Source organism: Sabethes cyaneus, chromosome 1 (assembly GCF_943734655.1).
Source record: "Sabethes cyaneus chromosome 1, idSabCyanKW18_F2, whole genome shotgun sequence".
Classification (NCBI taxonomy): domain Eukaryota; kingdom Metazoa; phylum Arthropoda; class Insecta; order Diptera; family Culicidae; genus Sabethes; species Sabethes cyaneus.
Genome location: NC_071353.1, coordinates 121,825,851 through 121,853,600, shown reverse-complemented (window position 1 = coordinate 121,853,600; position 27,750 = coordinate 121,825,851). Strand labels below are relative to the sequence as shown.

The 27,750-nt window shown below is 41.8% G+C and overlaps 2 protein-coding genes across 2 annotated transcripts in view; one reads left to right on the top strand and one right to left on the bottom strand.

Moving 5' to 3' along the window:
* LOC128745368 (serine-rich adhesin for platelets) overlaps positions 1-15,536 on the top strand; it is a 142,252-nt gene extending 126,716 nt beyond the window's left edge. The window contains exons 6-11 of the mRNA XM_053842427.1: positions 5,315-5,434; positions 5,499-5,574; positions 6,016-8,870; positions 8,910-10,714; positions 11,381-11,449; positions 15,498-15,536. Of these exons, the coding sequence (XP_053698402.1) occupies positions 5,315-5,434; positions 5,499-5,574; positions 6,016-8,870; positions 8,910-9,971 (4,113 nt within the window). The 3' untranslated portion in view covers positions 9,972-10,714; positions 11,381-11,449; positions 15,498-15,536. The remainder of the gene's footprint in view (positions 1-5,314; positions 5,435-5,498; positions 5,575-6,015; positions 8,871-8,909; positions 10,715-11,380; positions 11,450-15,497) is intronic.
* Positions 15,537-25,335: 9,799 nt separating this feature from the next.
* On the bottom strand, positions 25,336-27,337 carry LOC128742740 (probable 4-coumarate--CoA ligase 1). The gene is made up of 2 exons (XM_053839193.1): positions 26,760-27,337; positions 25,336-26,701 (listed from the first exon to the last, which is right to left on the bottom strand). The coding sequence occupies exons 1-2, from the start codon at positions 27,314-27,316 to the stop codon at positions 25,630-25,632; spliced, it is 1,629 nt and encodes a 542-aa protein (XP_053695168.1). The 5' UTR covers positions 27,317-27,337; the 3' UTR covers positions 25,336-25,629.
* Between the last annotated feature and the right edge of the window lie 413 nt (positions 27,338-27,750).

Below are 27,750 nucleotides of genomic sequence, written 5' to 3'. Positions count from 1 at the left end.
TACTAACCACTTAATTAATATTCTTTGAAACGGTGGTTCTGGTGAAGGAACGCTAGGGGAAAGTAATGAAAATGTTTAAGAATGGAAGGGAAAGAGCGGAAAGGTAGGGGGTGAGTAACTGGTGGCTACGCTTATCAATTAGTCGTTGTGACCACTACCTTTTGTCCAATGCTGGAAGGTACATAGGTCGAACCAGACTATAATCTGAGATTATAACCGGATTCGAACCCACAACACCCGCCAGGGCATGTGGCTCGCTGGCACTCATGTACCTTTGAACCATAGAGCCGTTAGACAAAAGGAGACTGCACAACCCCCTTATTAAGCTAGCGACGTATCTGGTTGGGTTATTTATAGACACAAATCGTGCCTTTTCCTCCATCTACTGTAGAAACCACCGACCGAGAAGTTTAACCTAACTGGCAGTGGCAGGGAGACGACACTATGCATGCCCTTGCGACTTACAAGGTGTTCGTCTGTCAGCGTGTTAGCCGCGATTCTCAGCGCTGATTTTCGGAAAACCCACTTAATTAATTCCATAGTAAAAATACGTAAAGCATGGTTAAAACAAGTTTTGCGACGATTTGTTATTTACCACAACTCCTCATGAGAGCCACGTTAATGCCAGATGGAACGACATGTGAAACGCTTTTCCCACGAAATACCCTCTGTTCAAATATGTAAAACCAGTGAAATATTTTCAGAAACTTTCACCATAGTTCTATGTAAATTGGTACAGAATATGATCTTATGGAAAAAACGCATAAGTTAACTGGGAGTTCGCGGGAAAAATTTAGTCATTTAATGAATTTTTCTTATGAAATATTTCAATTCACGTTAAATCGAATGGAAAGGCTTTTGATAGTGGAGTGATTGGAACAAAATCAATAATATCTTCACAATGAATTTCATGTGTCAGTTTTTTGTGTCTATTTTTGCCAGTGACGAGATGTTAAGTTACTGCTAGAGCAATAGGTAATTGTACGATTTATAAATGAAACATAACAACAGTAAAAACAGTACAAAAACTATGTATATTCGATTTACTGTAAAAAATTTTTGAGTGCAGAAAATCAAAATGTTGTCGATTTGTTTCAACAAAACGCGAACTGTTGGATTTAAGTTCAAAACATATTGCGCCAAAGGTACATGAACTCAGATTTTTTTGTGTTCACAATCCATTTCACACAGACTCTATTTTAAAGGCAACACGCCTTCTTCCCCGGATGGCGAGTGAATTATTTTTAAAATGATTCCAACTTTTTTTTCATTCAATATGCCAGCATGTTCCACAAAGACGCGACCCCGCATCAAAATATCTGCAGGAACAACAACACAATGAAAGTACATCTCATCTTTTGCGTCTCCGGAATTCCCTGACACGACCACGTGGTCGACCGGTCATCGCCCAACATCCGCAGTATTTCCTTTAAAGGACTGCTGCCTCAATCTAAATAATTCCCATCATGATTCGCAATACATACACTCAACCGGTAACGGTAGTTTTTCTTTCTGTGATTTGGCACGGAACCAAAACAAGGTCAACAACACACGCGCCGCGTCGCGTCGTTCCTTATGCGGCATATTCTGATCGTTTCGAGGGGGCCTACCGAGAAAATCCTCGCGGAAAAACGTAAACAAAACGTAAAACGCCTATTTTCATTAATGTGTACATATAATCAACGTATTCGTCTTCCGCGATTGCCGCAAGCAATCTGTCGCAAAATAAAAAAGAATGGAAAGTTGTATACGTATCGGTAGGTAGACGTACAACAAGCTGCCTTATTTTTACTGTTTCATGCGCCTATAAATAGTTTTTCCTTTGTAAAGGAATCGCGCAGTTTGGTACCGAAATTGCGATGAACGCAATAGAGGTTTTCCCTGCATGATAGGGCCACTTTTTACATCTTTTAGTCATGAGTTTTATTTGTACTGAACTTGACAATATTTTTTTAGGAACGCCGGTTTTGGTTTTATCGGTGAATGTTTGTTTTGGCAATTTAATTCAATAAGCGTCGCATTTTTTCAAACTTCAAACTTGTAATTCCAGCTGCACGACATGCCAAAAACAACACTATCCCCCGTGTCAATGCGTAGAAAGCTGCATTGTTGATTTTCTTTTTTTAAGTAACTCTAACTTGTGAGGTATTCCAGTCAATTGTTTTAATAAACACGTGGTAACTTTATTCTTAACTTCATTCTTTGAACGTTAGGCTGATTTTCTATATACGCTAAACAAGACCTCATAAAACTATCTATAAACGTAACAAGGGGTACGCGCTAAAAGTCTCGTAACGTAACAAGGGATAGGGGAATTGTGTACAATGTGCCCCCCCCCCCCCTAAGAATAAATGGATATATCTCTGTTATGCTTCCCCAAATTCACACACGTCACAACTACGAGTATATGATGGTATTTAAACTGAAAACCAATTGTGAAATAAATATGCTAGCAATTATTTAATAAAAGCACCTAAATTGTGTTTCTCGTCTGCGCGGGGTAAAATGCCCCACCTGCGGTATAATATGCCCAATGCGGTAATTTGAGTATTTCTACCAGTGACAGACCAACTCTATTTTGTAGACAGTAAAACTATTTCCGTTGTTTTCAAAATATCGTATTTTTTATATAAAATAAACCTAGTTTTGGTCTTCTGGTGCACTTTTTCTTTTCTGCATGGGGCACATTATACTGCAGCTGTGGTATTTTGCACCGCGTAGTTGAATTACCTGGAATTTGGACGCTGGTAATAAATTATTCCCACCACGGTTACTCTACAATACTAATTGAATTAAATAATGGCAATTGACTTCAACTTAGATCTGTTTACCTATGTTTATAGCCACATTTGCAAGGGGGGCAAATTGTACCACCGCAAGTGGGGTATATTATTCAGCTTTTATTTATTTGAAAAAATATTAAATGCTAAAGCAAATCAAGCGTTTCATACCGTCATTTTGGGCAGGGATGTCTTTTTGAAGTTCACTTTACGCAATCAAATCGCAACAATCGGTTATTTACAGATTTTGACAAGAAAATAGCTTATGGAAACGACGCCAAAAGTAACATCGGAAGCTGCTCAAAAACAAATTTATTTTTGTTTTGTTTTTACAGTATGTGACAACTGTCATACTTGCATAGTAGGCTAGTTCCAACAAATACTATGCTTTCTGGGTGGTTTTGCATTTTAATTTCGTTTGTTTAGGGAAAAACCAAAGGGGGGCACGTTATACACAATTCCCCTATTCATTTGTTTTAAATCGAGGGGTTACACATATGAGATTGCTACACTTGAAAGTATTCAAAATTACGTCAGGATCGAAGATTTTACATTTCTATACAAAACTTACATAAACTTTTATAATGCTTAAATATAATGTTTATAAACTTATATATTGGGTGCTTTGCCCAAAGTTAAACGCGGTCTAAAGGAAACACCGCGCTTGAAGCAAACACCGCGCTAGAACTGTTGCCAGAATGCTGTAAACAGGCATGTTGTTCACCTACTGGGTCGTCAAAAGTAACTAAAACTTTGATTTCTGATAATTTCTTCCAATAATATCAAAAACGACCCGGTAGCTATGAAGGGCATTTCATTTTTGAGTTGCGCGGTGTTAAATTTTCAATGAAACTCACAATATTCTCCGTAGTCTTAAGCTGAGAGAGATTCGCGAAGAGGAAAAATTCTAACGTCAAATGCAGCCAGTACGATCTGTCAAATGCAGCCAGTCGTTATCGTTGTCCCAAAATGGAAAAGTATTGTTAATTCTCATAAGTTTTCTGCCGGTGTTTTTGTGAAAAACACATTCGGAATTGAATTAGTCTTGTTTGTCTCAATTGTAAATTAACATTTTTGCAAAAACTGAAATTCCCGTGTGACAATTAACACCAAAATATGTTATTATAAAATGCACACTTCACATGTCCAATGAGATGTTCACGCACAAGTTTCATTTATTTGCCCGAAAATGAAAGCAAACGTAATAGGAAGAAGAAGAACAGCCAAAGCATAAGAAAAAGAAGACCGTCTCCGCGACTCTCTCTCAGGTCTTAAGCGGAGTCGGGAATCTACACTCAAAAAAATCAGCTCGTCAAGTTTACGTGAAAACATAGGTAATTCTCATCCATCATGCTTTTGATGTAACATTCACGTGAATTTTGGTAACTCGCACTCATACTAACCAGTTTACGTGCAATCCCGTTAAATTTTATCAATTTTCCCATTAACTAGTACATGAAGTTTAATTAAGTTGCTGTACAGAATTTTACATGATTTTTCACTTGGATGCGACGTGTCGATTTTTTTGAGTGTAGGGAAAGTGTATTCGTCTCATATCGCAGTACAATATAAATTAAAAAATAATATGATTTCGGACAGTAATTTTGAACATAACCAACTTTTTTTCGACGGAAAATCTCTATTCGATGAGTAATCCAACACAAGCACAGCATGAAACGACATGAAAGATCGGGCGCTTGACCGTTTGACAGGTCAAGTTGGGTTACTTTGTTAAACCGAAAGATCGAAATGTTTTTTGCGCCGGCAAATTGGAAAAATATATCAAGTAGGCCTTGTGCATAAACTTTTTGAGGGTCACAAAAGCATTCACAGTGCGTCCACAGCTTGCCGGAAAAGTCAACACCCATTAAAAAGTCGAACCGAAGAAGCAGTGAGGCTGGCACTCTTCGTAAATATTACGTCTAAGACGACCTTGAAAAGTCTATGCATAGACGGATGATTTTAGCTAAACTTCTCGTGAGTTTCCTACGGGAGATCCTCGGCGAAGTCAGCTGATGGCAGCTGGGCGAAAAGAACAATCTTTTCTCTGTATGCCGGAGATTGATGAGAAGAGCGATTAGAAGGGGGCTAGTAATGCGTCGCATTGGCACGACGCTCTGGCTGTGTCCCATTGCGAAAGTCCACCGATTACTCAGCCGGCCGTCAGCAAGCCGCCGCCGACCAGGGAGGCGTAGCCAAATCGTCGTGTGAACTTGTTTAAAATAGATTGCTCACCTTCTGAGCTGAGCGCGTCTCAGCAATCATCATCAGAGGAAAACTTCGTTTTTGTTCCGATCGTCCGCATGAGGTCGAAAATCACAACCGGACTAAAAATAGGACCTCTCACTAGATGCATTCCTCATTGCGGGCCGCTGCGTTCCGCAGTTTGCATTTGCGTTCGGGTTTGTCTAGCTCGACAAATTCCACGTTAAGAAAGAATTTATAACAGTTTTCTAACCTTCATTGCCGTTAGTCTGGATTACCAAATATCAGTTGAAAATTTCTAAATACAGTTTGTTGTCTTATGTCAACAGGTTTCCAGAGTAACTACAACCCGGACCGTGAAATCAAACTCTTCCTCCTCGAACAACGCATCGAAACCGAGCATTGATAACATTGAACATATTTGGGACGAAGCAGTACTCAAACAGTTGGTGAGTGTTATACGATGTGCTTCTACAAATGATGACAAAATATAACTCATTCCCACTGTTCTAGCTGGATTCTTCGACAAACTACGAGGAACGTCGCAAGATTCGTACACGCCTTCGACAGATCATGGCCGAGAAAGAAGGTACCGTTCATTAATTCTAGCTCTTAAAACAGCCCATAAACTCACTAAACGCACTCCAAAGATTTTCGTTCGAAAGGCCTGCGTTTCACGTTACTTTTATCTTGCTCTTTGTTAAACAAACAAAACCCAAAAACGAAACAGAACCAGAAGCAAACAAACGCGACGAACCGCCAACAGTTTGTACACTCTCCATATCAGTACTCCCACAAACAAACAACGCCTAAATGAGACAAACAAAGTCCCGCACCAAACGTCTTACCCCCCAAAGCAAACCGACACGCCTACTCGTTAGATACAAACCGTGCCTAAAACCGCGTTCCAATAAAAAGAAGCAAGGTAACAACACCCTCCGCCTGCGGGCTGCGGAGTCGCGGACGAACCAACCCGCTCTCGCTGTAATCAATTTAGAACCCCCAACCAATCCATCCGATTCTCTTCCAGCCTGTGCCGACATCGTGGCCAGCGTAACAGCAGACCTGCAGCGTGAACGGCAGCTCCAGCACCAACAGAGTGCTAACGACTCTAGCAATAGCACCGCCAGTGGCCTCCAGGGTGAGTCGCTCTTGTTGCCCTTGCTGCAGGGCATTTTGTTGCATAATAAAAGTGGTGCTGGCGGGTCGAATGGGATCGTTGGTACTGCTGCCTCGTTAGCGATCCCACCAGTTGAAGACTCCGGCACGGAGTCCGGTGAAGACCTAAGGCTCCTGGCAGCCGGATTGCATGACAACATAGAAATGTATCGTGGTATCGGTGTCGGTAGTGCTGCCGCCGCCACCGCATGTGGTAGTGGTATTAGTGGTGATGGTAGTAGTATTAGTAATGGTAGACCACAGGAAGGTGGGGAAAATATTTTGCATGAAGTTACAGCTGCCCTTCAGCGGTTGCAGTTATCACTTAGGGAAGGGAAGGATATCAATTTGGAAATGAACAAACGTAACGCCCTTTTGACACTGGTTTGTCGGCTACAGATGGGTTTGATGCAGCCGGATAAGCTTCCGGAACAGATTTCTCCAGTTGGAGACCTGGACGATAATGGAGAAACGCCAGATTACAACCAAATGCGTCGCGGCAGCGGAAGATTTGCGAAGCGACGCAACCGTAACAATCGGCATACGGTTGGTGTCAGTCGCGAAGAATTGGCAGATGCTCGTCGATTTATTGAAGAAATCGGTCGGATTGGAGATCTGTCCCCACATTCAATGTCGGCGACACCGGAGAAAAGTAAAACTCCGGAAAAGTCTCAACTAGCTTATTCGCTGCAGAAGCAGCAATCATTTGGTACAATCCTTCCTGCACAACCTGTGGCGCCGGCTTCGGTATTTGCAATGAAACGTCCCAGCCAATTCGTACCGAAAGAAATGCAAACCTCAAATTTCAAAAACCATGTTAAATCCAATGATCAAGCTACTCCGTACTCCAGTCGTGATCGGAAAGCCAAACAAAAACTTTTCCGTCAATCGCAAAGTTTCGAACAACCGTCGGTTAACGACGAGGAACCAATTGTTATCCAGCATAAGCCGATCGATGTTAAACCGTCGATCGCAGCTAACCGAACTGATCCTTTCAAGAAACCCGTGCAGACTGCTGCTCAACGGGCCTTGGTGAAAAAATATTCTTTCAACGACGGCTCCACCTCTGAAGAGGACGAGCCCCGCAAGAGCGCCGAACAAGTTGTACTACAAAAGAATTCTAACAAAGGCACTACTATAGTAAACACCGTTCAGAAGATCGTTGATCGCGAAGTGAAATCGTCACAACCTGTCAACCAGCACAACATAAGCAAGCATGCCGGATCACAGCATCGGTCCTTGGCAGCACACGATCTACACGGTCACGAAGGTACCAAACCTGTAAATAAATACACGAGCAAAAAACTTAGAATGAAACGTGCAAATACAATCGATATTCCGAAAAAACTTTTGAATAACGAAATTGAAAGCGATGAAGAATCTGAAGAGGACATGCGCATCATGGAAAAGTCACGAGAAGCCAAGCCAAAGACTGCGGCTGAATTGATTGTCAAACCAGTAAACGAAGTGCCAAATTTCAAACCAAAAACTGAAAATGACAAAAAGTTTATGGCATTTTTGCAAAAACAAAACCAGGCAACCAAACAGATGTGGACCAATCCCGTTAAAGAGCACGTTGGAGCCAACAATTGGACGAACAAGTTTGACCATTTGAAGCACAACTTTGAAAATGCCGACAAATTTGGTAAGGTAGCTTCACCATGCAAGAGTGCTACACCGAAAAATTCAGCAATGAATTTCTGGAAAAAGGCCGAGAGCGCTTCCTTCGATGAGACGCTCCATGCGCAACATGCTTCTTCTGTAAAACGAGAATCTTCGAAACCTCCTAGATCGGCTCCAACTGTTCAAAATTATGCTCCTCTTAAGGCACCAGTTCAGCCAAAATTACCTCCCAAACCTGTTTTCCCTAACCACTTGCCATCAACAAGCGTTGTAAAGTCCAAAACAGCTCCGCATACGATGTCCCAGCCGGTGACTTCCACTCACAATGCTTCCAAGCCACCAACCTCTTCATCATCCCAGGCAGCATCCTCCAACCAATTTAGCCACGCTCCAACATCCGCATTCAAACCTATAGCCAAAAAGCCTGCCCCGATAAATCTCGATTTCAAACCCATCCACCACGAACCGGAAGTCGTCAAACCTATCCCATCACATGTCACCTCCGGTGTTGTGAAGCAAATTGTCGCTTCCGGTTTCAAAGAAACTCCCGATGTCAAACCTGAACCGCTCAACGTTCAGATCGGTTTGGTAAAATCGCTGGCAGCTGCGGGATATCACGAAACGCCTTACGTTCCTCCACCCAAGATCGAACGTACACCAACGCATCACGTTCTCAACTATCAAGCCAAACCGGAGCGTGCCGAATCCCCAACACCCGCGGCTCCCTGGATCGGTAAGAAAACAACAGAAAACAATAGTCGTGTAGCAAGCATTGCGTCAACCAAATTCACAGCTAATCAATTCGGACTGAATAAGGGCGCGCTGCCAACGCAAACTCCTCTAACTTACCAGGGTTCACTAAAATATAACGAAAAGCCAGCTGTAATTCAATATTCCGACCGGCTTCAAGGAAAAAGACCATCTTTACCCGATGTTGGGGAGCGTAAATCTCAGCCTAAAGCTGAGAACTTTACCTACACCTTCACAGATTACACCCTGCCGGAGTCCATATCGACGTTTACGCTAAATCGTAGCGATTCCTTAACCAACCCGGACAATCAACCGCTCATTTTGACCAGTACTAATTCGATCTATAGTCCGTGTGCCATTCAGCAACCAACGTCAATTTTAGAACCACCCCAGCAACAGCAAATCAACTTCCTCAGTGTAACCGACCAGCACAGTTCCACGTCCTTGTCTCCAAACAACGAAGACGGAGACGACCTGGATTCGTTGGACTCGCAGGAAATGCGTGTAACCACGAAGGTGATGCGAGCTCCAGTTAGCCAGCAGGCTAGCTACACCAGCAGTAAGACTTCTCACTTGGGTAGCTCGCCAGATCGTGGTTCGTTGATTGCTCAGAACCTGCAGAGTTCGTTGAAAAAAATCCAACAGAAAAGTCCTACCCCTCCGAGCCGTCAAATGACGACTGCGATACAGCGAACTCAGCCGCAACAGTATGCCGCGCCAAAACCGGAAACAATTACACAGACTCCCGCAGTTATGAAACCTCAACCGCCTGCTCCGCCGACGGCATTCAATATCCCTCCGCACGCTATCTTCAACAATGTACATCGAAATCCTCTCTACGAACCACCTCGTCCTGCTCCACTAGCTCGAACGGACTCATGGACGCACATGCATCACCACTCTATGTCCAATGGATTAGAACGAGCTAAATCCAGTCACACCTTGGCTGTTCCTTCGCTGCTCGAAAGCAGTCATAGACCACAGCAGAATGGTGTAATTTCAGATAAACAACGAACCATGGAAGCGTACTTTGCTGGCCAAAAGCCATCGCTGAATCCTTTAACGAAAACACCATCAACCAGTAATTTCCTGCGTGATAAGAGTGGTATGTCCCAAAATAACGTTCGGCCGGTATCGTATGCCATGGGTAACAGTTACAATCCAGCGCAGTATAACATTAGGCAATCGATTCCCAACTCCCAAACCCAGCAAATGGGTGGATATCCTGCATTGACACAGTCCATTTACCAACCGGCAAGCCAACAGCAGCGGACATCGTCGATAGTGCACCCGCATCATTCGCAACAGCAGTACTACCACCAACCTCCGCTGGGTACTGGATTGGTACGTAGTCGGACGATGCCCCATATACCGTTGAACAATCTGAACCTTTTGGACGAAGACAACGTCGATGATGCATTTGAGGAGCTAATGAGCCAATCGTTTGCTGCTTAGCATACTGGCGGAATTGGGCCATTTTTTGTATACACTAGCTGATTCCGTAGACTTTGGAGAAGGATACTCCATGAGTCGGAATCGGGAAACATTCCACATTGTGTATGTGTTGGTGTCGTCGATGTGTCACGCCGGCAACGTCGACGTAACGACGTTGAAATAAAAGGGAATTAGTTTTCAGTGTATAGATTGCATCCTAGCAGGCTGTGTTTGATTTTAGTTTGTAAAATTAGTGAGATAATCTGTACTTGAGCGCTACTAGTGTCAATGCGGGGAATTAGTGGAAGGAAAGGAAAAGAAACGCACACATTCGTACAAGAACTCGCATGCAAAATTGTTGACTAGAAAGCAAAGTTTGCAGCATTATCTATTCTCTGTGAAAAGCTTGGTTTTCATGTGAATGTTTAAGCTTAATCTTGTAATTTGTATTAAGAAAAAAAAAACCGAATCAGTTTCGGGGACATGGACAATTTTTTTTTGTGAACGAATCGCTCTATCTATCTTTGGCTGTCACTAAAACGAACTTTATGGGCGAAGACGAAGCCCAACCGATGTATAAGAGAGCGAGAGAGCAGCTGTTGAATATTTAAATCGGAAACTTCATACTACTATTACTACTACTACTATTACTGCAAAACTGGTCGTTAAGCATCTGAATGTGCATCCTAACAATCAACCTAGGAAGATTTGAAGAAACAGAGTCGGTGCTTTCCGTCGCTACAGTACAAAATAGTAGAACTACAGTGAGTCCGACTGTATTTTTCCGTGTTGTTTGACGTTTCCGCTAGCTCAATGTGCTCTCCTCGTGTTAGCATGCTCGTGTAAGCTGCTCGTTTCCTAAATTTCACAACTGTTTCGACCGCTTACCGCTTCTGGCTGAAAACTGGCCTGCTACGGTTGCGTCCGTCACCCTGGGCGTCACTCAGCACACGCCGACATTTTGGCAACGTTTTGAATTTTTTTCAGTTTTGAAAACATGTCCCTGTTTTTGCTAATTTTGTTAAGTTGTGTGCGTGTGTCGATCATCGATCATCGCTGGATCATCCCAAGTCGGAGGAAATACACCGTAAATCATTCGCAGCAAGCTTTCGCAAAAAAGTGGCCTTCATTGAAATTAAGCTCGCATATCCCATATACATTTAGCATATATCATTTGTGCATTTTTGTTTTACAGTAGCCATCGTTGATGTTGTACAAAATGTTGTTTGATCGGTAACTTCTGTATAATATTGTGTAGCTTGCGTTCCTGTTAGTTGTACTAACTGAATAAAACAACAATCTTGCTCCCCGTTTTCCCCGTTAGTTATTCCCACCCATATTCTGCCTCGTTGCAGTGAGCTGATCAAAATACTATTACTAAAAGTGAGTTCTCTCACGACGCTTTTCCCTCTGTTTCTGACATTTTTCAGAAGTAACCACTACATCGACTTCGAAAGTACAGTCCCAAGATGGCGGCGTAGTCACCACCCGAACAACAGGTAAGTGCTGTATGATTTTGAACTAAAGTAGCGAATTAGTTGGCGCGGTCTGCAAAACTTAGTTCTATGAATTTCCTCAATCACTGACCCAAATCGCTCACCAGACCGTGGTTCGCTTGTTGTGTCAAACGACGTATTGTCTCAAACTGAATCTCTTATAAATTTTATCCTGTCCAGCATATTTCTGTAGCTACAACTACTTTCTGGACGATGAGCTTCTCGTTTTTCGAAAACTCCGAGAGATTTCGAACCCATCTTAAGCATCTTGTACTCTTCATGCTCGTAGAGAATAACGGATTTTTCCTTACCGATTAGGGCATCAGGCCGGTTTGTCCTCTACTACATTGCAGTACTATACGAGTCGTCCAGTATAACGTCTTAAGGCCCCGTAGGCTACCTTCCACGAGCAATCCTGCGTGTTGTTGTTCGCATCGTTGTATTGTTTCAGTTGAATTGCTACCGAGAACCATATCCACTGGACACTGGTCATATTTAACCGGTATTCATATGACATGCCCAGCCAACCGCTGTCGTGTTTATATGACATGCCCAGCTAACGTCCTCGAAGAAACTCAATGCATGGTTCGTTTCGCCTTCTACCCAGTTCCGTCTCCCGTCTTCAGCACGGCATTGGTGGTGCGCTGTACCCAGCACCGTAGTGTGCAATTGGCCAGACCAGCCCCCGCCAAGGGCACTATCTCTAGCGCCAAAAACGGCATGAACCTCTGTAAAGCACTCTCGAGTGTAGCGAAGTACTGAATACTGAAAGTTGTACGAATCATGTATGACAGCCTAATTCTAAAAAATAATAAACTTCGTAGGAAGACGAGGGGCACCAAATGGGGTCTTCGCCAAGGCCGCCACAGTGTCACGCTACGATGCACTGGAACCAGATCTAGAGTCATATCCTTAACCTGATAAAAGATGTTAACCAAAATATGGTCCACAATCTAGTCCAAATCTGTTCCAAAATCTGAAACAAAATTTGATAAAACATGTGGTTCACGATGAGTTCGGGTTCAAAATATGGTCCAGGTCCAGAAACTAGTGCAAAATCTGGTTGCTGGTCAAAAATGCAGTCTAAAACCTGATCAAATATGTAGTCCAAAGTTTAGTTTATAATCTGGCCCAGCTTGAGAATCTGGTGCAAAATTTGATATAAAATCTAACTCAAAATCTGATGAAAATGTGCTGCAGAATCCGGTCCAGGCTCAAAATCTGGCCTTGGTCTAACTACTGCCGCTATCCGCATAACAGTCCCATTTTCTATAAAGTTTCCTATATAAATGGGACTGTTAAGTATGTGGTTAATAAGCGGATCTCACATTTGATTCAAAATATTACCCAAAACCTGGTCCAAATTTGATAAAAATGTGGTCCAAAATGTGGCCCAGAATCTGATGGATATCCAACATCTAGTTCAAGTCCAGAATCTGGTCCAAAAAATGGCCAAAATCGAATTAAAAATGCAGTCGAAAATCTGGTCCAGAATCTAGTTCAAATCTGTTCGAACATTCGTTACAAAATTTGATACAAACTGTGGTCCGTAGTCTGGCTGGTTGGTGGATTAAAAACTGATCAAAAATGTAACCCAAAATCTGGTATATAATATTTTCTAATTTCAGAATTTGGACTTAAACTTTACGCAAAATCTGGTCCAAAATCTGTTTAAAAAAAATCATTACACACATATACACACACACATACACACACATACACACACACATACACACACACATACACACACATACACACACACATACACACACACATACACACACATACACACATACACACAAATACACATACACACACATACACACACACAGACACACACACAGACACACACACAGACACACACACAGACACACACACACACACACACACACACACACACACACACACACACACACACACACACACACACACACACACACACACACACACACACACACACACACACACACACACACACACACACACACACACACACACACACACACACACACACACACACACACACACACACACACACACACACACACACACACACACACACACACAGACATTGCTCACATCGTCGGACCCTATCGTTTGGTATATGTGACTTGGCCCTCCGAGCCTCGGATCAAATTCGTGTTTTTCGACCAATTTTTAAACCTTTGTTATTCAAAAATGTGATCCAAAATTTGGTCCCCATCCAGAATGTGGTACAGACCAGGTCTACAACCTGGTTCCAAAATCTTATCCAAAGTCTGATTGAAAGTCTGGTCCAAAATCTGACTCTAAATCTGATAAAAAATGTGGTTCAAAATCTGGTCCAGAATCTAATCCAAATCTGTTGTAAATTTGTAAAAAAAAATTGGAACAAAATCTGATAAAAAATGTGGTCCAGAATTTAGTGCAAGTTCAGAATCTGGTTGGTGGTTTAAAATCTCATCAGAAACAACACAGATTTAAGAAACGAGGGAGTGGCAAATCGGGTCTTCGCCAAGGGCGCCACAATGTCACGCTGCGGCGCTAGCTGGTTTATCCATTCGATTGCACCAAGAAAGCGCTCGTAATCCACGAACATGGTGCACTTAGAGGACTACTGATCTGATCAGTGTATTATAGACGGTCAACATCTTGAATCGGTCGAAACTGCTTTCAGAGTCCAAAATACGCCCAATTTCATCGGCTGGAGGCAGTCATTGGTGAGCTTGAATATATAGCTCAATTCTTCGTCCTCTGCCGCCGCACACAGCTGGCAATATATAAAACCCGAACTGCAGACAGTAACTTTGTTTTCGGAAGATGTACATGCACTTGTCGTGTTCGTACGAAAGGTCTTGCGGACGATTTTCGGTAGTTTACAAACGGAAAGCGTGTTGTGTTCGAACCACAAGCTGCAGCCACTTCTTGGTGAGATTCGCATCGTTCGTATTGCGGAACTCGGAAGGTTACGGTGGGCGGCCCATGTCGCGAGGATGCCGGACGACAATGCGACGGAATATGTTTCCTTCAAGGGCTCCACCAAAACCAGGAATAGGGGGCACAACATGCTGGATGACTCGATCCGATAGGATACGATTTTCGTATATCGAGACGCTTGACGTGCTCAACTGGCGAGGAGAAGCCCAGAACCGAGTGGAGTGTTTAGCTATCAGCCACGGTCGTCGTTCGCACTCGTCTTTGTAAATCGAGTAGTTAATACCGAACGCTCACGAGAGCCCCCACTCAGCCACGTGTTAAGCAAGGGCGTAAGATTAAGTAGAGGTCATGGTAAATCTGCAGCCAAACATCGTACTCATACTCGGGCGCTGTTGACAGCCCTCGAGCTGTTGAAGTCATGAGCGGGCTGAGCAGAACGACGCTACGAGGTTGTGCGCTCGCGGGTGTGATGGTAGGAGAATGTATGCATATAGCACCAGCGTTTGTTTGTCTTACGCTTGCGCTTGCGTCAGTGGAGTAAGCGTTAAATGCTACGCTTCTCATACTAGCTTGCGAAAGAGTCGGCATCGTTTGCTTTTCGCTTTATGCCGCTTTATGACAGGGTAGATCTATTTTATTATTCAGTCGTTTACAAACCCAGAGTCGACCTCCTCAAACTCCTTATATTGATTGATACCACAAGAAAAATACCAAATATATACGGAATAGCTTCTACTATCCTTGCAGTCGTTATAGTTCAATTCAAGTCTAGTGTAGAGCTCATCATTGACGGATTTCGGATTTATCCTTTATTGAAGAAATTACCCTTGCATTTCTATGCCGAGTGACTTGTCTTTTGATTTCCAGAGTACTGTGAAACCGATTCCACTTTCCGCTGCAAGTGCGAGCAATAGGATTTACTGCACCAAACACCGTTTCTTCGGAATTCGACTACTGAGTTTCCTAAAACGCTGCGATACCTATTCCCAGTCGCTACAGTTCTCAAGCAAGCAAGCTATCCCGTGTCAGTTCTTGAAGAGTTCCTTACGCCCGTCTCCATCGATCATTATTAGCCTACTGAGATTTAAATTTCAACTGCAATTGACCATTACTCTCTTACCTTTCTGCTTCACAGTGACAACCAAAACTGTCGGTCCGGCCAAACCGATGTCCGCGATGGCCAAATTTCGGCAGCTCGATAAGCAAAACTCCCTCTCATCACAATCACCTCCAAAGTATGTATCGACGGTCAACCTGCAGTTTCAGGCAAAATCACGAAAAGCTTGAACTCGGTCGATCATTTTACTATATATATAGAGACGCATTAGAATACATATAATTCATCCCTAATTTGAGCACCTGTAAGCTCGATCGATACTAATAAACTCAGATTAGACTGTTAGTGAGTAAAATCGAAAAAAAATCCTAGAATGGACAATTTTGGCTAAGTAGAAAACAGTATTTTATCAAGTGACTAACATACCTATAAAATGTAGACTCATATTCTTTGTACATCGCTAATAAAACCAACCGAGCTTCTCTGTAGTAATTTTAATTTTAAAACGTACGATTGCATATAAGACCGACGACTAAATACTCCTTAAGTTTGTGGTTCTCTCTGTGGTACACACTGAAACAGTGCTACCAATTTCATGGTACTAAAAGGCTAGTGACAGCCCTCAGATTCCCTATTCCAGAGGTTTATTTTAGCAAATCAATACCGATGCTCATGGTCTCTCTAAGTGTCCCTTTTTCTTCTCTCTTCCTTTCCTTCTGCATTTCAACTCTCACCATGAACAATATCTAACGAAAACAATAAAAACAATGATTTTTGAAAACCACCATCATCCATCACCAACCGTTCACTTCGAGCAGCTCCCCTAGAACACCTTCAACTCCATCGACACCGGGCGCCGCTGGTCCCATGTTTCAGTTCACTGACCCGTCACTGAACCGTCGCGCAGCCACTGTTAAGGATCAATTGCTGCAGTGGTGCCAGATGAAGACAAGGGAATATGAGGTATAGGAACAAAACTCTGCCAACTCTTTACACTCCTACTGCCAAGTTGCCAAACTGTTGTTTCCTGCCCTTTTCTTTTCTCCGCTAATGCTGTTTTACGTGATTGCAAAAATGTGATTTTCACCCTTTTTCATATTGAGTTTACAAAAGCACACACGACCGTTTCAGCGGCTGGTGACCACCGGACACCAACCGGACTCAACTTTCTTAATGTTTTACTATTCCTGTTGTTCTTTACGTGTAAATTACTAGACCTTTTTGGACGCTACTGATGTGTCGAAATCTTTCCAAAACATTTACGTGAAAAACTGTTTCCCTCCTAACCTCGAAACTGTACATTACAAGTGTGCGTGATCACATTTCTTTTGTTGTGTTTGGTTGTCAACTCACGTCACTATCACCACCGACTGGAATCGACGCTTCAAAAACAAAGTAGTCGCAGCATGCTGGTGAATTAGTTTTTGTTCTTAGATTACTACTTTGACTGCTGTAAATTATAGTAATTGTTTTCCCTACTCTCTCTTACTTTGACTTTGTTATGGTATTTCTCTAGGTAATTAATAATAACAGCAAATAAAACCAGCACTATTCAAAAAAGTAATATAAACTAACCTGCTAGCGTCGTAGTTAGAACTAATCATAAAACGAAAACAACAAACAAAACTACATCATAAGTGGTGTGAGAATTCGATGCCACGTGGAAGGCTGCTTGTGCGCAATATTCGGACGAGAGTTCTAATCAATTCCCTTGTATACTCCTCCACAGAACGTTAAAATAGAGAACTTTTCCACCAGCTGGTCAGATGGAATGGCATTTTGTGCGCTGATTCATCATTTCCTTCCAGATGCTTTTGATTTTACCAAATTAACACCGCAACAACGACGTCATAATTTCACACTCGCCTTCCGAGTGGCTGAGTAAGTATAGGAAAACCACAACACTATTGGCAACACTGATTCACTAACCGTTTCGTATCGTTTCAGTGAAAAAGCCGGGATCGCGCCACTGTTGGATGTTGAAGATATGGTTGTAATGCGAAAGCCTGATTGGAAATGTGTTTTTACATACGTACAATCAATTTACCGACGTTTCAAAAATGAGGATTAAAACTAGAGGAGGGTGAATCCAGTTCAAGGAAGGCTCCCTCCTTCTCTCTGTCGGATTAGAAAGCTGAACGTAAAAATTTATCGGTGTATATCTAGGGTTTTCCGTGTAGTTTTGAGTCCAGAAACAAAGTCGTTATTAGTAGAGAAGTTGTCCTCTAGTAGTAGTCTCTCATGTTGTTACTCTGTTAATTTGAGGAAATAATTTATTAGCTGCTCCCACGTTCTAATGCGAAGCTATTTAATTAATTTATGGATGTTTTTAATATTATTATAATTATTTTTAGCTGTAATATTTCTCTCTTTTGCTAATACGATAGTATTTCGCTTTTGACTGTTAAACTTTTCATTAGCCGGTAGTAGCAGACGTTTTATGGTTTAATATGCCACAGCATAGTGAAGATTCCATCTGACTGCAGCAGAACTTATTGGGGATAGCGGCCTCTTCGGAGCGTTTTAAGAAATAAAACAACATCCAAGAGAGAACAAATAGATTGTGATCATAACCGCTAGGTTTATCTACTTCAGGAAGTAATCTTCAAACACACAAACACAACTCAGTGGTTCCCTGTTCTTAATCTACAGTCGACTACATTTGCCTCTGTTCGGAACCTGTGCCTATTTTTTCAATGAGCTAGAAAAATAGTAGTTTTAGGTTATTGCAAAACACCGAAAATAAACGCCAGCAACCTTCGGGACATAAAAGCACGACAGTGGAGAATCGAAGTGGTATATTCACAAAACACGCATAAAACTGCTTTAATTAACAATACAACGAAATTCGAACAGAATTTTTCAGTTCGTCGCATAAAAACTAGTAGTGGTGTAGGTGGTAACCCAAACCTTTGTTTTGTCCTCTTCTCAAACAATAGACAGCAATAGAAGAACGAAAATCGAATGTAAAAATCTCTATATCAAGATACCAATTGTTATATATATATATTTTGAGCAGGTTAATCTAAGCTGTTGAGAATAGCTAGAAATGAGAAAAGGTTTAGAATACGAGTCCAACGAACAGAAGAAATATGTAAAACACTCACACAAAACTTGGAATCCAGCACCAATCTAACAGTTCATAATATACAGTACATATTTACCTCTAGCACTAAGGCAAAGATTAACAATGCGCCTATTTCCCCAAAGCTTGGAATGCTTTACTGTTTTTACGATAGCATTACATAAACTATTTTTTTTAAAGTGCATTATATCAAAACTGTTACTGAATCAAAGCAACTTTATGCAGCGGGGAAAACACCAGAAGCATACGCTTGTACCTTGCAAATATAATCGCAGGAAAACAGCTAATCGTGTTTTTGTTCTTATGTTTTTTGAAACTTTCCTATTACGTGGTGATTTCACAAATGTTTGGACCATTGTAGTACGATGACATCATTTAGTCATCATATGCCATTACTGGGTGGTTTGTTTACATGACCTCTGTCACTTTCTACCGTTTTGATTTGAGCTCTCTCTCTCTCTCTCTCTCTCTCTCTCTCTCTCTCTCTCTCTCTCTCTCTCTCTCTCTCTCTCTCTCTCTCTCTCTCTCTCTCTCTCTGTTTCTGCCAGTTACACATTACCGAACAGTCCCAAAATAATACGTAAAAATTTACCTCACATATTTCAGGAAAACCCTCTCCATGCTCTCTCTTTAAAATAAAAATCCCATGAAAACTGTAATAAAAGAAAATTTTGGCCGCGAAATTCGAGTAACCTTAGAGTGGCAAATCTGTTATTACTTATCACAACAATACTGGCCGATTAAGTTAAAAACTCCATACTTTCGGGTGCATCTAAATGTGTACAATCAAAGTTGGACCTGAACACTTGAAATCGGACTTGATGGGACGGTTATTAAATTAGACTTGAATTTGGACTAATTTGGGCTTAAAGCTTTATTTAAAGTTGTATTGAAAATTGAACCTCAAATTATAATTGAAATTGGACGTAAATTGGATCTAAGTTTAGAATTGGAATTACATTTAAAATAACACTTGAAATTAGAATTCGAATTTTTCTAGAAATTGGACTTGAAATCAGAGTTTAAGTTAGACCTAAAATTGGAATTAGTTGGTGGAATTGGTGATGCCAGGATGAATACAAAGATGCCGCTAAAGGACAGAGCTGGTCAGTTACTGACTGATCGCTACATTTTGAACAACTCTTTCGAGTTTTAAATGTCAGAGACCAACAAATCCAGCAGCTAAGACGCGTACAGTTCGCCGAATTAATTCCGTCAACTCGGAGGTGCCATAGCTGGATGAAATTGAAGCAGCTATCAAGAGTATGAAATTCAATAGAGCGCCAGGAATAGACTGTATTTCCGCCGAGATACTCAAATCCTTGTCAGCCCAGATGATGCATCAGTTTTCCAGCAATATATGGCAAACCGCAACTTTTCCGGTGAACTGGATGCAGGGCATATTGGTCAAAGTACCTAAAAAAGAATTATAATTCTTATAGAGGAAAAAGCATTAAAAAAGAATTATATTTCACTCAAAGTACTCTGCAAGGTAATCCTCAACCGGATCCAGAAGAAGATTGACGCTACTCTCCGGCGGCAGCAAACTGGATTCCGTGCTGGCCGGTTATGTGTAGACCATATCACATTGCTCCGCATGATATTGGAGCAGATCAACGTATTCCAGGATTCCCTTCTGCTGGTGTTCGTTAACTTCGAAAAGGCGTTCGACCGTCTCAACCACGAAAACATCTGGGGCGCAGTTAGGCGTAAAGGAGTTCCAGATAAGTTAGTCCACCTCATCGTGGTTCAGAACGAGGCGTTCTCGTGCAAGGTTTTGCACAACGGTGTGTTGTCCGACCCTTTAAGGGTTACTGCTGGCGTGAGACAGGGCTGTTTTTTATCACCGCTTCTGTTTCTCATCGTTATGGGTGAGATATTAGTTGGAGCAATTGACAGTAGATCAAATCGAAGATTGCCTTGGAATCCGCTAACGATGGAGCAGCTAAATGACCTCGACCTAGCCGACGACATTGTCTTGCTCGCGCAACACCGAAACGATATGCAGAGCAAGTTAGATGACCTATCCAAGAGCTCCCAGACAGCAGGTCTCACAGTCAATGTAGCAAAAACTAGTTCTATGGTAGTGAACACTGACAATCCCACCAACTTCACAGTAGCGGGACAACAAGTTGAGTAGGCAGACGCCTTTCAATATCTTGGTAGCCAGACAACGCCCGATGGTGGTATCTACATTGATATAGCCACACTGTAGGAATGGAAAAACTATCATTAACTACTGATAGTTATCAGTAAGCATTAATATCACTAAGAACCAGTAAGGTTTCGCTGTTATTGATATTTACTGATATAGTTACGTTATTCCGTTAGAAAAATTAGTTAGATTAAACTTATTGGTCGGTAGTTGCGTACGATAAACGTGGATGACACAATATATCATCGTTATCGTCAGCAGCCTAAAGCCGGGGTAGCTCGTGCTGATTTAAGCAGTCGTCTTCACTTAACTCGAACTTGGGCCACTCGCACTCGCACACTCAAAAGTCACAAATCTCTTTCGACCTGGTAGAGCCATCTTGCACATTGCACCCTCTGTTTGGTTGCCGGTAGGGTTGTTGAAGACAACTGTTTTCGTGCCGGTAGGGTTGTTGAAGACAACTGTTTTCGTCGCACTGTCATGCGGCATCCTTACGACGTGTTCGGCCCACTGTAGCCTACTGATTTTTACCAAATATACGATGGGATTCTCTCCAAACAGTTCCTGTAGCTCGTGATTCATACGTCTCCGCCACTCTTCGCTTTCAGTTTGTACTCCGCCAAATATCCGCAGTACCTTTCGTTCGAACACGGCAAGGGCGCGTATATCCTTCGTGAGCAACCTCATGACTTCCATAAAGAACTATTGATCTAATAAAATTGTCCATTGTCAGCTTCGTACAATGTACGTTCGTATGTTTCTTGATCGTAGCGTTTTGCGAAGGGAAAGTAGGCTGGATTTCCTGCTTGAATGCACCCCTGTATTTGCTTACTAATTTTGTCCGCGGTCACCAGCAATCCCAAATACACGAATTCAACTACCACTTTTAGTTCGTCGCCGTTAAGGGGTATCGTCCATGAGAGGCACGCGTTTGTTTCCTTGGGGCCTCAACCTTTCATGTATTTGATCTTTGACGCAGTTATTTTTAATCTGATCTTCCTAGACTACTGCTCAAACTCAAACTAGGGTAGATTGCCTCCGCCGTTGCAAGGTTCCTGATTATGATATCCGTCATCTTGTCACCTTGTCTCAACCCTCGCCGCGTCTCGAAGGGACTCGAGAGTGTCATCAAGATGCGCACGAAACACACCACTCGATCCAATGATAGCTGTGATCAGTAGTGTCAGTTCATCTGGGAAACAGTGTTTGTTCATTATGTGCCATTGCTGGTCTCGATCGATTATATCGTATGATGCGTGCGCACGATGTCCTCTCAACATATCTGCTGGGTGGTAAATATCTGGTCCGTAGTTGCCCAAGTAACAATTTGAGTTTTATTACAATCTTATGATGACATTTAAGGCCAAAATTGGTCTTGAAGACCACCATAAGAGTACAATAAAACTCTCATTGTTGCTTGGCACAAAAACATTCCATCAAGAAGACTGGCAACTCTGCCAAAAATCGAGAGACAGTAACAGCAATGCTATCTGCCGATTTAAAGTTGAACTAAAACATACTAGTGTGTGTGTAAATCAAAATATGGATGTACACAAACACGTATGCAATGCATTGCCACGCTTGCAACTCCTTGCGATTTTTCTTTTCGTCTGTTTCGTTTTTCCTCTTTACACACTTTTGCTCCTTTTCTGTCACCCAGCCAGCCCAGTTAACTTCGAGGTACCTTACTGTCCTAGCAAGCCAGTTGTCGTATGTTCGAATCTGACTGGGTGGTGCTGCTAGAGATAGTAGGATCGTTGCACTAGCCTCGTAATTGTCCTATACCCTCAAGTATACCCTAATACCCGGCTGCGGAGTCTGTCGATAAAAAAGGGTAATGTCTTGATCAGGGATAGTTCGATCACTTTGACTCAATTTAGATTCATTTGACAGTAGTGTCTCAGCCGAGCAAAATTTGACAAAGTTTTATATTGGACATTTGTAGAATTAGGTATTGTCTACAATTTTGCTGAATTAAGTTTTGCTGTATCTTTTGTATTTATAGTGCTACAGTGCTAGTACCTCTCTAGTGACTAAATGAACGTTCACTTAGTTATTAATGAGGTACTAGCATTGTAGCACCGTAACTACAAAAGATACAGAAAAAATCTTTTCAGTAAAATTGTAGACAAAAACTAGTTCTATATATGGCCCATATTCAACTTTGCCAAATTTTGCTCGGCTGAGACGCTACTGTCATATGAATCAAAATTGAGTCAAAGTGATCGAACCACCCCTGGTCTTGATATCATCGGTGTTAACCGTAGAGCTGTGGAAAAAGCGTACACGCATCTTAAGAAGGAAGCAGCGAGGATAGGGCTTATCATAAATTCTATCAAAACAAAGTAGGGTTTATTTCTAATTCCCATCGTAGTAAGGAAAGCTACTTAAATTTTTATCATTTCTTGGTTGGATGTAACGAATAATCCAAAAGTTCTTGTGCTGATTGGACTCAAATACACTTACCTTCCGATCCGTGCACTTTAATTTCACTGAAAAACGATTATTATAAGCATTTTATAATATTTTTAATTAAGCAACTGACTTTAGTTCTTAAATTCGTCGTACCGTTTTAAAATCCGTCCATCAAAATTTTACGAAATGTTTACGAAATTAGCGCGCATGTATTTGTGTAGGGCAGCATGACAAATATTGTTCTTCAAAAAGTTTCCCAGCTGCAGAATAACGACAATGCGTTGCGTGAGTCATTTTCATTTGAAAAAAGCATTTAAATAGATCTCAGCTCGCTTTGATTGATTGGGTATGATAGTCAACAAACTAAAATATTAGGGAATAACTAATTTTAAACTGTGTGTCATAAAAACCGCTGATATTTTTAATGATATGTGTTGGGAAGGACGGGAATAGGCAATTACGACGAAGCAGTAACATACCTTATATAGTGGCTGGTAAAGACTTCGGCTGTTGGAACTGCGGTGGTGATAGATGGAGATACCTTTGAAGTGGTCGACGAATTTGTTTACCTTGGTACGTTAGTGATATGCGACAACGATGAGAGCCGTGAAGTAAAAAGGCGGATAGCGGCTGCCAACAGGGGCTTCTACGGATTACGTGGCCAGCTGAGGTCCCGTAGCCTGCATCTCCGTACAAAACTCGCACTCTATTAGACGCTAGTTCTCGAAACGCTCGGAAAGAGGCGCAACATCGCTCAAGTTGTGTTCATAGCTAAGCTCTTGAACAGACAAATAGATTGCCCTACCTTATAGGAATAACTCAATCTCTACGACCCAGAACGAGCTCTTCAAATGAGGAACTTCCTCCCCCTGGATGCAAGGAGAGTCAACTACGGTCTATTTAGCTCTGCAAGGTACCTGGCAGCCCAGTTCAACACAGTCTATTTGACTTCGACATCTCCATCGATACTTTTAGAAGACGACTCTCCCAAAGACAATAGTTATGTTATGTGTTTCCTCGTTTGTAGTTAGAGCAATTGTATTTAAGTTTTTGTGTTACCATTATTATTATTATTATTATTATTATTATTATTATTATTATTATTATTATTAATAGTATTCATTAAGACTACAAATGACAATTATACTAAGTATACAAAGACGCGCATATTATGAAGTGACTAAAACACGGTAGGCTACAATGGACTGGCCACGTAGCAAAGATGACAGATGAGCGACCAGCGTACACAGAGAACCCGACAGAGACTGACGACTTCGACTCAGACCCCGTACCCGTGGGATGAGTGGATGCTAGAGCAGCGGGTGTTAGGGGCGACAGGAGAGCGGCATCGGCAGCCCAAAACCGAGAAATGTGAAGACTGACCCTGAATTCGGCATGTATTCTATAAGCGAATTGTCGCCGAAAAAGTAAGTAAGTATCAGTGTTGAAATTGGGCATGAAATTAGAATTTGATTGCATTATAGCAAAAATAGTTGTAGATTAAATTAAAAACTGCGGATTTTTTGGTCATAGAAATTATTTTGTTTTGCATTTATTTAGAAGAGAAGGTCGGGCACGCGTCCTAGTGCGTTCTAGCCTGGACACGCCAGTCACAGAAAACACTTTTTCTATCAATAGAAACTAAACGCATTGATTATTATTTAAAAGACGTCAAGAGGTTTGTATTGCCATCCTCTACCTCTGTCTACTATCGAAGTTGTTTTATATTATTAAAGTATCCCTGTATCCGACTTGGTAGGTTCTCTATACCTGTGGCTTGCAAGGCAATCGTCAAGCGGAACCTGAAGAAGATCCAAAAATCTGTTTGGAAGTGAGAAGCAGTTTAAGGTAAAATTAGTAGTCATCGATTCTGTAACTTTCAAAAACAGTTTTTTTGTTTACAACAAAAATTCTGTTCATGAAAATATATTCACTGTGTTCAGATTGGCCAGAAAAATGCAGTGAATACATTTCTATAAACAGACCGCTTTTGGACCCAAAAACTGCTAACGAAATAGGACTCTCCGATGAAAAGTTGATGACTGCTAGTTTCCCGACAGCGTAAACTGGTTTTCTGAGGTGAACAGAGGAGACGAAATAGTAGTCTGATTTCAGGAGTAAAACGAAAGGTCCGGTTTTTCGGATTCGGTCAACCAGAAATTTACATGAATATTCTTTCTTTATCAAATGTATTATACTAATTAAATATCAAAAACAACAAAGAAAAGATTTTTATAGATATTTGAATCAATTTACACGCATTCTTGTTTTGCCTAAATTTTGATTGTAATATCCTTCATTGTAGTCTTATTAGGGGTATTAACGAAGCGCTTGCTATATTGCGTATATGTGTATCTACTGCCGCTACTCGCATAACAGTTCCATCTCCATAAAAACTGGGACTATACACGGGAGATATGGGACTGGGATATACACGGAATACATCGTATACGTAACATAGTTAGCGCTACGTGAATACCCCTATTGGATACGGTGAATACACAGTTGTGTATCATTTCATAAATTGGTTGACATATGATATTCAAAAAACAATATTAGTCACCTTTCATTTTCAAAACCATCAACTTTGCCTCTCGTCGTAAAACCTTCCCGGACGGAGTCATGGGCAATTTCGTAGTCATATAAACACCTCCGCGAAGCTGTTTGTAGCTTCCCAATTTGCGTTCAACTTCTATGATAATGTCTTTCTGACTGCAACCGCTATCCGAAGGAACAACAAGCGCAGCCGGCAGATCGTTGCCTTCAGACGGAATTCCCACAACGCATACTGCCTTTACTCCCGCAACACCTTGGATTACATCTTCAATCTCACTGGGTGCAATTTGAAAGTTTCCATACTTCAAAATATCCTTTTTACGATCCACTACGTACAGCCAGCCATTTTCATCAAAACGCCCGATATCACCGGTGTGCAGCCAGCCTTCATCATCCAATATATCCTCAGTAGCTGCAGCATTTCCATAATATCCAAGAAATATGTACGGCGCTCTTACAACAATCTCGCCTTCCATACCATTATCCAGCGTGGTTGAGTGGTCATCAAGGATCTTAACCTCCATCCCAGGCCTCGCAAATCCGACTGATCCATTCTGACCGAAAGCTTCTTTTGTAAACGTCACCGCACCACCGATTTCAGTCAGTCCATAGGCAATCTCTAACAATCTACCAGGAATCAATCTGTTAAATGAGTTTCTTAAGCTGACTGAAACCGGTCCCCCTCCACAGAATGCCAATCGAACGCTCTCAAATTGGCTTTCTTTGACACTGGGATCGTTTGCAATTGCTAAAGCCTGGGAGGGTGGAAAAAATACAACGGAAACTCGAAGACGTTCAACAATATCTACTGCCAGTGAGGGACTGAAAGTTTTACACGTTACAACTCGAGTTGCACCCCAAACAGTTCCTGCCAGCAGCATCACCAGTCCCGAAAGCCAATAGAGGGAACTGAAGGCAAATACAGTATCGTTTGGACGACAGTCAAAGAAATTTGTAACATGAGCGATGCAGATAGAATGAGACAACGAAACTGCTTTCGAGCGACCAGTTGTTCCAGAAGAGCACAGCAGCACTGCTAGTTGTTTCGATGGATCTGAGATATGCACTGGACTAAAAAAAGAAGTCAAAAAGTTAACATTGAGGTAATAGACTTTTCACTGAAACTTACACAAAATAGTTTTCGCCATCGCTAGGTATCAACAAATCCTCCACATGTTCGAAACCCGCTACTTTATCGCCCATCACGATAATCCTAGGCTTATGTGCAACCAAGTCACATGCCGACAGCAGCTCCTGCAACGTTTCGGTTTCACAAAACACAACGTTAGGACGAACGTTTGCTAGCATATGACTAAGATCATCCCGCCGAAACGAAGGATCCAGAGTATTGACCGGAATACCTAATGCGAAACAGGCAAACAACACCGAAGCCGTGTGCTCACCGTTTTTTACGGCCATCGAGAAAATTTCTCCAACGTTGCTTCCATAGCCCATCTGCTGCAGGTTCGAAGCTATCCGAATGGCTCTTATGCGCAACTCACTCCCCGTCGTTCGGCTGCCAGTATCAGCGCATATTTGCACCACCTTATTCGAGTTCCGTTCCAGAACAGTTAACACCAATTCTCCAAGGCTCTGATTTGGATTGAAAAGCGACGGCACCCCAAGACCGCTCCAAACTTTGCTTGCTGGATCGAAAAAGGTGAAAACATCTCTCGGTGCACGCATCGTGTTTATCTGCTCCAGATGAGTGATGGAATGAAACTGAAATAAAGCCGTTCCGTTGCGCATCACTATCATAACTTACTATAGTGCATTATCACTGTATGCAAATAATGCAACGCGTTGCATTGATAAGCCAATTATTCGTTGCACTTCGTTTTGCATTGTAATGGTTATGAAGCAAAAATTGTGTTCTACATCCGTAAATATGTTTAGCATATATGTTTAAGAACAAATCAATTAGTGTTCTTGTTCTTGGCTGTACAGATATCGATTTTCGAAATCTTCAAGGTTTTTAGTTTTAAGGGCTGTGTTTCAAAAATACTTTAGCAAGTATTCAAGCGGCGCCCCAACCTTCCCGTTTCAGGTGCCGTAAACAAGCTAGGAGGATCGTCTACAACCCTGCATCGAACTAAGAAACGAGCCGGACTGTTGACTTG